General features: G+C 39.3%; 1 protein-coding gene across 10 annotated transcripts in view; it reads right to left on the reverse strand.

The window, feature by feature from the left end:
• Dock10 (dedicator of cytokinesis 10) overlaps positions 1–12,233 on the reverse strand; it is a 258,799-nt gene that overhangs the window by 18,504 nt on the left and 228,062 nt on the right. For all 10 annotated transcript variants that reach the window (XM_085838639.1, XM_021165780.2, XM_085838674.1 and 7 more), the window contains 3 exons: positions 10,707–10,813; positions 8,421–8,543; positions 8,164–8,277 (listed from right to left, as the gene is read on the reverse strand). In XM_085838639.1, coding sequence (XP_085694765.1) covers positions 8,164–8,277; positions 8,421–8,543; positions 10,707–10,813 — 344 coding nt within the window. The remainder of the gene's footprint in view (positions 1–8,163; positions 8,278–8,420; positions 8,544–10,706; positions 10,814–12,233) is intronic.

A 12,233-nucleotide genomic window follows, 5' to 3' on the forward strand; every position in this document is an offset into this window, starting at 1 on the left:
ATCAAAGGAAGAATTTGTTTGCATATAAGTTGGAGGAAGAATGCCCTCTTGTGGTAGTCTTAAGTAGAACACAACATTTTGAGTGATGTTTGACAATTTTTAGACCTTTCATTATCATTTTATGCCTTCTGTAAGTCTTTAAATGTAGCCCAGGTGACACCATATGGCACACACAGGTACCTAAATATGTCACTACATGTTCCTATACCATCTTGTTTGCAGATGTCTGACACTCTGCAGTGTTATTGTGACAGAAATTGAACATAGTACTCCCCAATTACAGCTCTTTAAAAGCACCCACATTAATATGTCTTCAAAGACTGTAGGGTATATGCTAGTTATATGTAACTTAATTACTCAGTTTTAAAACCTTTGAAAAGCTGGAGTTTGCAGGACTAAAAATAACACCTGAGCCATCATTTCTATTCCATGAGAGCCCAGTGGGCTTTAGCCGTTATAAATGTGTCTGGTTTGAAGCCAAGGAAAAAGAAGATTCTATTATCTGTAGATAACTAAGTGAGAAATTCCTTATAATTCATTCTCTTTGAAGAGACAGGAACATGTCTCCTTCTGACCCTGTGGAATAAATGTGGTCTCAGAATACAAGATGAGCTGAGCGAGAAGAACCCACGCTATCCGTTTCTTCTGATGGCACAGTTTACCTACAAATGAACTGATTTTGAGGATTGTAAGACTACTGAGTCCAAGAAGAAACAACACTTTTTTTTTTTACATTGTTTTTGAGGGTTTTGGGAGATGGCTCAGTGGTTAAGCATTTGGAAACAAGTGAGAGGATAGGAGATTTCAATCCATAGAAGCCAGGGCTTAGAAGCCTTTCTGTAATTCTCGTCCCAGAAGATGGGGTTAAGGTCCTTTTGATTAAACTGGCTAATGAGAATACCCACATCTGTGATCTCTGAGATTGTCTGAGAGACTCTGCCTCACTGAAAAAGGTAGAAATTTGATCAAAATGATTCTCTCTTCAGCCTCCATATGCATGGGGACACAAGTGCATTTAGATTCCCCAATACATGTGTAACAGATACCTACATATGCATCACACACACACACACACACACACACACACACACACACACACAGAAAATGGAAGAAAAATAATTTTTGACTAAAATATTCACTACTTGTGAAAAATTATGGACAAATGTCTTAATGTTGTTTTCCCGTGGATGGGGTAGGGAAATCTAAGAATAACGACTAAGTTCACGACTATCTGATATCCAATACGGGCATAGCTCTTGTTCTCATGGAAGGATGATCATCAACAGCTCATTATCCATCATAGAGGGCTATAGGTTTGCAGAAGCCAGTGTCCAGGATCCACTTCTCAGCTCTGTTCATGTCAAACAGGCACTTCCTGTTTGCTTGTCTACCTTCCTAATTGACATTGGGCTCTCAGGGCATACAGCAATGCACGTCCAGCTTTTGACACATTGTCTGGCCTTGAGGAAGGGGATGACTGTATTTGCTGCTGAACGAATAGATGAATGTAAAAGGAAATTGTTCTTAGAGGTATGTCTCAGGAAGGTATATTTCCTTCAAACATAGCTGGCAAAGGTCCCCTCGTTCTTTATAAAAAAATTAATGTTGAAAAATTATTTGATAAACATTCAAACCCAAGTAGCTGATTTTGAATACCTGTGCAATCCTGAACTGTTAGAAGGTGGCCTGTGATATGGAAAACATAGACAGCTGAAACGCTGTTCCAACCATTTCCCTAGACACTGGAGGGGTGAGAGAGGTCTGACTTTCTGTCCATGGGACATCTGCCTATTCTGTTGCTTCTACTGATGACTCTAGATTTTTGCCAGCTTCAAGGTCAGGAGTCAGTAGCTAAAACTGGCAGACTGACAGATCAGAGGACTGAGATTTGGGAAGGCAAACACTAGAATTCCCAAAGGGTCTCAGCTAAAGCAACGTTTACAACTTCAATTGCAACAGGAAAAAAAAAATGACTTCAGGTTTCAGGAAAAGACTTTCTCCCCACCCCTTCCCCTTCCCCATCCCCACCCCACTCCCACCTAGGATAGAGAGACATATTCATGGTAGATTTTCCTTTTGACAAATTTCTGAATCCCAGTTAGCAGGGAGCAGGAAGAAGCAGACCTTTGTTGTGGCTATTGTGATTTTGGAACCCTTGTTTTTCTTTTGTGCTGACTCCTTGGTCTGTAGGATGAAGAACACACATTCATCCCTGTGTTAGAAGTTCCTAGGTGTAGTGTCTGGTCCACAAAGGACCTTTAGTGAGTATTAGCTATGGCCTTGATAATGGCAACCATGAAAAATGTCACTGTCTCCAAACAGCTTGAGTTCTGCTTGCATGTAAAACATACTGTAGTTTCTTTGCTTCAGAATACAATCTCCAGGATCTCTTAAATGAGAACTGTAACCATGTCTACTGAAATGCATCACAACATTTGGGTAACTGATTGGTGAGAGACAATAATTCTTTTTTTTTTTTTTTTGATTTTTAATATTTTATTACATATTTTCCTCAATTACATTTCCAATGCTATCCCAAAAGTCCCCCATAGCGCCCCCCACTTCCCTACCCACCCATTCCCATTCTTTTGGCCCTGGCATTCCCCTATATTGGGGCATATAAAGTTTGCAAGTCCAATGGGCCTCTCTTTCCATTGATGGCCGACTAGGCCATCTTTCGATACATATGCAGCTAGAGACAAGAGCTCCGGGGTTCTGGTTAGTACATCATGTTGTTCCAACAATAGGGTTGCAGATCCCTTTAGCTCCTTGGGTACTTTCTCTAGCTTCTCCATTGGGAGCCCTGTGATACATCCAATAGCTGACTGTGAACATCCACTCCTGTGTTTGCTAGGCCCCGGCATCGTCTCACAAGAGACAGCTATATTTGGGTCCTTTCAGCAAAATCTTGCTAGTGTATGCAATGGTGGAAAGACAATAATTCTTAGAACGTTTTCCTCTTATAATTTTCTTTCGGTGCTATGTATGTGAGTGACCGTGTGTGTGAGCACGCATGTGTGCATATACACACACGTGCATGTGTGCTGTATGTGTAGATATAAGGCCCACAGTGGATGCATTTCAACTTTTAGTTTTTGAGACAGGGTTTCTTATGGAACCTGAAGCTTATAGATTTGGCCAGGCTAGGCTGTCCAGTCAGTGAGCTCCAGGTATCTGTCTGTCTCTGCTCTTAAGGTCGGGGTTCTAAAGGTATGTGTTGCCTTGCCTAGTTTTTCATGTTGGTTCTGAGGATCTGAGTTTGCTTGCAGAGTAAGCACTTTGACACTGAGCCGTTTCCATAAACTCTGTGTGTGTGTGTGTGTGTGTGTGTGTGTGTGTAAGGTGTAGTGTATCCTACTGATAATTCTGAGATGGAAGTTAGAAGAAAGAGGGGTAGCTGACTAAAGATTTTGTGTTATTTGTCAGGGTTTATGGATGACACTTTTTTGAGTCAGACTAATGGCAGCTGTGGAAGTGTTTGGAAAGGATCCTTACCTTTTGATAGGGAACCCATCAAGGAGGGCAGAGGCCACTGAGCTGTAAGGCATGATATGAAAGAAAGCTTCCCTCTCCTACATACCCTCAGAGCCAATGATTTACAAGCGGGGTATGAGTGATGCAAACCAAGAGGCAGTTTCCCACTTGTTTTGTGTCCAGGTTGGCTGCATTTCCAGACAGTGGAAAATGTGGCTGTACATTGCTCTAGCTGATTTGATTGTTTCCAAAGGCATTTTATAATGCAGTCTCTGCCTTAATATGCTTCCCTTCTGAAGCAGCACATTCTAGTTAAGCAAGTAACTGGGGTCAGTAGAGGTAACACAGACAGACTGTGAAACCTCAAGGCAGTAAATATGGATAAAAATCTACTTCAATGAAATGACAAATAAAATTATTGATTCCTGCTAGATTTTTCTTTATGAGTCCTTCACAATATTGAGGTGCCCTTGGGTCAGAACTAGGATGTCAAATATACATGTCCCTGCTGCAGAATGGTCCGAAGTTCACAAATAAAACAATGCAGTCCAAGAAGAATCAGTGCAGAAAATGTTAGTAGAAGGCTAAATGGCTTGAGATGGGAAGACACAAGAGGGCAGGGAAATTGTTCTTGGTAAATAGGAATTCATTGTTATGTTTAAACTCTCACACACATATGAGAGAGATATAGATAGATAGATGATAGATAGATAGATTAGATGATAGATGGATGGATGGATGGATAGATGGATGGGCAGATAGATCAGTGACTTTCATACAGGCAAAGAGCTGAAAGAGTCAATCACATTCCAAAGTGGAGATGTTATTTACACATGTATGTACCCCTTCCCTTCAAGTTCTTTTTCATTTACATTCTGAAATGCATCTACACCAAAGGAGGCACGATTGAGAGCCATACAATCTAGAACCATTGATGCACTGAATAAATCTTCCCTGCCAAGTTTTTTTTAGCTAATTAATTCCAGGGGTAGCTGATGTTTGAAGCTATGCAGCCAGCATTTGTTGGCTTGCATTCTTGCTAAAGGACAGCTCCTGAGGGTTTCACTGATTACAGGCAGTGTTTGCTACTGCTATTTCCTAACTCTGGCAGTGGATCCTTGAGGGGACTTGGAGGGATGCTTTCTGCAGGCTGTTAGATCCGTGGCCAGTGATGCCAGCTGCTGTGTGAGAAACTCCAAGCTATGCAAGCCTTGCATGTTTTTAAACAAAAAATCCCTTGCTGTGAAGAAAGAGTTTTCAATTTGTTTGCTATTGTCTGGCTCATTGCAAACTTGGTTAATGTTAAATATAGGAGCCAGTACAATAAAATAAAAACACCTGTCCACAGAGGACTCTAATGTGTCCTCAAAGGAGGTTGTACAGACCTAGAGCCTATTTTGTGTTATATTCACATCACCGGTTTCACATGATTTCGTGATGAATCAATATGGATGTGAAAGGTGTGTTTTAGAGGAATATAAAATGCCATCTCAAATAAGGTTTTTTTTTTTTTTTTGAGGATGGGTATTATGCTAATCATGCACCGTGTAGTTCCTTTCTGAGCTCTTGAACCTGCATTCTCCACAGGTTCAGGAAGATGTGCAAGCCTACTTTGGTTTGCTTCTCCTCATCAAGGAGAAGGGATGGGAGCTGTCTATTCTGGTTGAATACTGCAATTCACACTTGCTGGTTGGCGCCCCGGTGTGTGCATTTGAATATCATTTGCATAATGATCCTTAAAGCTCTAATTTGCAGAGCTTATCAGGATGAATTTCACAGGTTCTCCTTGTTCAAAGGCAGCTGATGGTGAAACCTATGGAGGGCCATGCTTAGGTAATATTATCAGGCCTGCACAGAATAACAAAATGTTTCCTCTTTTAAGCTCTTACTGGATTTATTTTTCTTAACCAAAGGCAATTGATAGTCCTGCCAGTGTTACAAAAGAAATCAGACGCACCACCAGCATGTCTTAAAGAAATCTGTGAAAAGAACAAGGTTAGGTCATTTGAAAGCAGCATTCCCCAATGGCCCCCTCTGTCTATTTAGTACATGGTTTTCTGAGTATTTTTCTAGTAGGTCAGTTAAGGACTCATGAGTCCAAGTTTGTAAATGAAGGTATAAAATACTCATATGGCACGGAGGTGGGAAGGAGTTTAAAGAATTACAAAAAAAAGTATGCATTGTTCAGATAAAAAGAGCTAAATGGTGATGGTGTGGATCTTGGGAGAATATTACTTATGGACCTTAATGGACAATAATTATATCAGACTACATGAAGACGTCATTTTTGTAGGTTAACATAATGGCTAAAGACAGGTAACTTCAAAGATGGTTTAATATCTTCTCTGATTGTGTTCTAGATCTTTCTTTACCTCTTTCTGCATCTCTGAAGACTTTGCCTGTTGGGTGAACATTTGTTCTCCTTGATTCTTGGTGTTTGGAATTGCTACCATCACCTTTGAAAAATGGTCAGAATCTACTAATACAGAACCCAGCCTCTCAAGGGATTCCTTGCAAAGGAATCTGGGAAGAACTGTAAGTCTTTGTAAACAGTCATTATTCTGACTTCTGACCCTTTTCACACCCTTAGGCACTGGTTCTCAACCTGTGGGTCTCGACCCCCTTAGGGGTCTCACATATCAGATACCCAACATATCAGATATTTGCATACAATTCATAATAGCAAAATTACAGCTATGAAGTAGCAAGTAATTTTAAGGTTGGGAGGTCATCACAACATGAAGAACTGTATTAAAGGGTCACAGTGATAGGAAGGTTGAAAACCATTGCCATAAGGTTTGATTCATGACAGATTAAATAAGCAGCTAATCTCCAGTCTACTCTTCATCTATTTAAAATATGTGATATTCACATCCATTTTCTGTGCTTCTAGACTATATCCTCTACTCTTTTGGAGGAAGATAATGTACATAAAATGATACTTTTTTTTTTTTTTTTTTTTGTAATTCAGGTGACTGGAATAAACAGGGTTTAGCTCAAGAAATGAAAGATGCTTCCAAAACAAATCAAAGCAGTTCTCTCACTCTTTATACCAAATGTCCATCTGTACACACGTGGTAAGGTTCAGTAAAGCTGTAAGGAGGGAAGTGTGAGGATTGTTAGTGCATGCAAAGGGACACAGAGAAGATGAACTTACCACAGCCTGGAACAATCAAGACCAAAGAAAGAAAAGAGCAAACATCTGCATTAAAAACCAGTAGGCAGCAAAGCTCGTTCCATGCATTCACCAGCTCGCATCTCACATGCTGCCGATTTGCATGACCAGGCTGTTAATGGAACTTCATTTCTTTTTCATTGGCAAGATCACCCAAAGATTTGCCATTATATCCTGGTTTGCAAAGCGCCCCCTACAGGCCATTGTTCTGCTCCTAGGTTAGCCTTAGTTTTACTTCCAGTCTTTCAAACCACGATCCTGTTCTTGGTGTGATTTCCTGTTATTTTTTTCTTGCTAATGTTTTGCCAAGGCCACACATTGTTTATTTCTCCCCAATTACCATCTCCTCTCATCTGAGAGTCCCTTACTTCTTCCTCAACAGATACACTGAAGCTAGCTAACCTTCTTTATATTCTCTTTCCACATGTCTATAATTACCTTTTCCTTATAGACTGTTCTCATACTAGGTTTCTCTGTCTCTGCAGTTGTGATGCTATTTAGAACTGAGAAAAATCCAGGTAGGATGAGACTGATTATGGAGGTAACTACTTATGGGTTCTTTCCAGGTAGGTAGAATCAGAAATTAGTCTTAAAGCTATTTTTAGTGATCAGAGGAAAATGTTGCTAAAGACTTAAGTGGGAAAGAAAGTATCTGTAATCACAACCCTGGACCAGACTCCATCTGTAGTCTTAAGAGATTCTAAGGAGAAGAAGAAACTGTGAGCAATCGTGCCTCATGTGAGGGAAAGGAAAGCGAGGGAGAAGTCTGAGAGCCACTGTGAATACAGAATAGACTGGTGCATCTCTCTACAAACGTCAGAAAGACTTTGCCGAGACAGAAGAATGCCACAGTCTTTTGGAAAAGAGACCATGATGTTCCTGGGTGTATACCATTTAAAGTATCACTATGCAGAGCTATTCATAATCAGTGTGTAACACATTTCTTCAGGCCAATGCTATGGCTAGCTAATATCTTTAACCTTATCCATTGCTGACGCAGTACACTGAGAGAGATCACTTTAAAATAACTTTGGCCTGTGACTTAGGAAACAATATAGCCCTGTGATGGTCCACTTTGAAACACACAGGAGATACCACTTCCAAGACTGTAAAGTCAATGGTTGGAAATAGTGGTCAATTTAGAGTGTTGTAGATGCTATTTCTTAAAGTCTGATTCAATTTCACTTTAATCTATCATATAAACCTGTTAGGTATATTCGGATAAAATGCAAAGCAGAAAATAATTAAAAAGAACCCTCTTCTACTTCCAAAAGTTAGAGCTCACTCTTTTTTAGCTTAACTTGTAATAAGTTTCATGGATTTCTCTACCTATGTGTGCCTAGTACAATCCTATGGGCAAACTGATAAATGGTCACATCCATAGAAACACCCATATAGGTTCAGACTAATCCCACCCCCAAGTCTACTGGTGCATGTCATCAAATGTCTTATAAAGAATGGAAGATGACAACGTGAATGGAGCGGTCAGGCCACGTTACTTCTAACAAACTTACCTGCCCATAAAATGCCACTCTATAGTAACGACCAAACAATCGCTTCTCCGAATTCACCACCTCTGCCACTTTCAGGTAGGACCGGTGGATGTCATAATAGAGATCTGATAATTTCTGAAACCAAAAACCAGAGGGCTTTGTGAGAGAAATGCTGACATGCAAGAGAGATGGTCGTTATGTTTCAATGCTGTACGCCATTTGTCAACTTAAAGTAAAAAAAAAAAGGTTTGTGGGATTTCGGAGTTTAGATCACATACTTTGAAGTCTCGTTGCTTTTCAAAGACAGCGATGATGGGCTTATTGACATCAGCGATGAGTTCGTATCGTTCAGACTTCCAAAGGAACTCCACACACATATACAGCTGTTCCACCAGGATGTTCTGCAAGGTTCCCAGAGAAAAGGATTTTTTTAAAAAAAATACGTTTAAAGATGTGGCTCATTTCTGAAAATTGGTTCTGAAACTATCTCTCAGCCTTAAGTCTTTTCACAGTGTGATTTTTTGACTCCTGATCTTTATTACTGACAGTTACAGCACAGCCCAGTGCCATGTTGGGTACCCCCACTTCTTCTCGTCATCCCCTAACCCATAAAGCAGGCACACTAGCTCAGACCTTTTCAGTTCTTTCCACTGCTATTGTTAGTGATGCTTAGCTCCCACCCCTGCCCTCTACTCCTAGACCTGGAGTAGCTTTCTAGCAAACAGGCATTTCTCTCCAATGTCTGCTCTAAAGTGACATTTCCTTTTAAAACATAGATCCACTCATGTAATCTCCATGCCCACGAACCTCTGTGGAAGTCTAGTTTGTATAACAGTATCTTTTCTCTCCAGACTGAGACTGGTGGTCACAATCCCTTTTTAACACTCTGCCCTTGTGGTTTATTGGACTGTGGCTCCAGCTTTCTACCTCTCTTTCCCCATTCTTAGAGTGCTTCCGTCTTCTACCGTTCTTCTGTCTCCCATGGTGCTGCTATACACACTAGAATGTTCCTTTCCTGTGTGACACCTTGAAGTAAGAATTTTGGAATTCAAAAACACAGCAATACTATTAAAATCATTTTTTTGTTTGTTTTTGTTTTAATCCCAGGTATGGGACATGGGGGCTGCTTCAGATTGTCCATAGCAGTTGACTATGATTTGCCTTGTGCTTTGGCTGCGGTGTGATTTTTGCCAGCTCAGATAGTTTCTGTGATTGTATGGCATTTGGAATTCTGGGTACTTTTTAGAGGGTATATAAATTCTAGTGCCCCGAGAGACAGGGTGGGTTGTTGGTTGATTGTCACAGTTTGTTAGGTTGTCATGCACAGAGAAGAAACAACAACGAGAAGGAATTAGATATCCTGACGACAAAGAGCAAACTCGCCCCAAGAAACTTGACACCCTAATCAGTGGGACACCCTAATCAGTGGGACGTGGTCTAATGATAACATTGCCTTCTTTCCAACCATTGACTTTATTCAAGGGTTTCTTTCCTTTCCTCTGTGTATTTCTGTTCTCTCTTAGCTAGTGTTAGGGGGTTGAAAGAGTGGAAGAAGAAGAACGCACAGAGTAGCAAAAGCAAGCTACAATGCCTTGTTCTATCTAATATCAACATTTAGAATCAAATATAGAAAGCTTTTACTGAGGCCTGGTCACCTCCATCACAACCACTTTCATGAAGAAAACTGTCATCTTCTCATGACAAAAATACAATGCCTTACTTTACAGTTATTGGATATGTATTTGGAATGGGCTACTTTTCACACTGAAGAAAGATTTTATTCCCAAAATTCTGAATTCTTCAAAAGCAGGGATTGTGCCTGATTAGTCTTTTTTTTCCTTTGCCCTTAATACAATGTCTTTCAGAGTGGTGGTAGATTAATTAATATGTCGAACTATGTGAAATCATATGATCTCTAAAGCAAGTTTATAATATTGCTTGAACATTTCTGGCAGTATCTTTTTAAATTAACCATAGTCGTATGCAGTATGCACAAAGCTAAAGTTCATAAAAATTCATCTTTTTCCACATCTCTATTAAGACATAAAAAAAATAGCTTATGGAATACTGTATTTCTTGGTGAAGGGAACTGTTTTACTTACCAGAATTGTTATTATGTGATTCCTGCTAGAAAACTGCTTTTTATGACAACTGACCAGCTTACATATCAGAAAGCTTCCCCACAGAGAATGTGAGCCCCTTTTCTGAACCAAATTTGTAAATAAATAAACTTGTGTAAGAAACTGCTGTGCCAAGTTCATAAAAACCATAGCATCCTTACTACATTTTACCAGAGCACAGAGATTGTGTGGAAGAGCTCACTACTTACAGATGAATTCATCAGAGTAAAATAAATCAGGCCCAGCTTAAAATTTCAACGAAGATTGTGCTTTATCCATGGAACTTGATATTTATTAATCGCCATCTTATTTGAGCCTCAACATTACTTTGTTTATTAAAGTCATGATGCAGAACTACATTATCTGACTTTTGAATGCACATAAGAATCACAATTCACTGCACTTTTAAACCTCATCAATGGCAGTAGATCACTTGCATCTAACCTCATTGTACGGGGTGTCTTGCATTCCAGAATCCTCTTTCATTGCTCCTTCTTCTTTAATGTTTGGGGTGATGCTCAGAAAGGCTGGCCATCCCATAGAGAACATGCCTTGGGAGGGGATCAAGGACAATGAAATATTATCTTAGGCAATTTGTATTGGGATTAGAACATGGCTTGCTTCATGAGGTTAGTCTTGGCAGTATCATAACACATGAAAGGCACATGATGGGTAGATCATAGTTTCTGGCATTGCCTATGTTTACTGATATATATATATATATATATATATATATATATATATATTTTTTTTTTTTTTTTTTTTTCGAGACAGGGTTTCTCTGTATAGCCCTGGCTGTCCTGGCACTCACTTTGTAGACCAGGCTGGCCTCGAACTCAGAAATCCGCCTGCCTCTGCCTCCCGAGTGCTGGGATTAAAGGCGTGTGCCACCACGCCCGGCATGTACATTGTAAGGAAGAGTTCATTTACTTCTCTAGCTCTGAAACTTCATTATATAAAATATTAGAGATTTCAGAAATATCAATGAGATTCAGATATGTGCTAATAAATATCAATATATGTTCATGAAGCATGACGGTTTGCCTTCCCATTTCAATGTTCGCTCATAAGTGTATCCCTTTTCAATAGTTATGGCATAGTATAGCCAGTATTACCTTCCACATAACACAGACTATTTAAAATGCTTGAGTATTTAAGAGTCACTGAAGTAACTGGGGCGTGAACTGACACTTGAGTTTTATCAGTTTTCTTCAGTTTGGTTTTAGATAAAATGTGAAAGTCTTTATGTTGCTTTACAGGACCTAAAGATGATCAATGGTTGAGCCGGAAGGGCATGTTAAATAAAGTGATGTCTGATGACTTGCATATAAAAACTAGTGTGTGCTTGACACATGAAAGTAAGAAGGGTTTGAAGGTGGATCTGCTCCTGTGGTGTAGATCTGTCTTTTCCGAGGGCCACGAGCAAGAGACCTCACTACCTCACCGTTCATTTAGCTGATTTGCTTCTAATGCATTATTTGGAAAATTCACTGTGACCTTTTTGAAAACGTCCTCAGGTTTAAATGAATAGGAATGGAATTGTGCTTCTGAGGTATTGAAAATCAAAGCCCATTTTTATTTTGTTTGGGTATTTTTATTCGAGCTCTACACTGAGTTTTCAACAGCAATTTGCAAGTTGACCTAGAAGATTGCTCAGAAACTTTGGACTTGAAAGAACTTTTAAAGAGATTTTTAGATAAAATGTATGGATGGTACAGTCACATTTTTATACAAAGAAAGTATAGTTTTTAGAAAATGTGATTTTTAGACCTTTAAGGTGGAATATTTTTAAAGAAAGTAAATAAATATCATCAATCATATATTATAAATTGTTAGAGTAAATTATTATTATTATTAATTGTTTTTGTTGTTGTTAATTTTGCAATGCTGGAAATCAAACACCAAGGCTTACAGTTGCTAGGAAATTACTCTATTATTAAAATACACAGTCTTTAAGAAGTAAAATATACC

This window comes from Mus caroli, unplaced genomic scaffold (assembly GCF_978045245.1).
Source record: "Mus caroli unplaced genomic scaffold, Mus_caroli_1 scaffold_1, whole genome shotgun sequence".
NCBI lineage: Eukaryota > Metazoa > Chordata > Mammalia > Rodentia > Muridae > Mus > Mus caroli.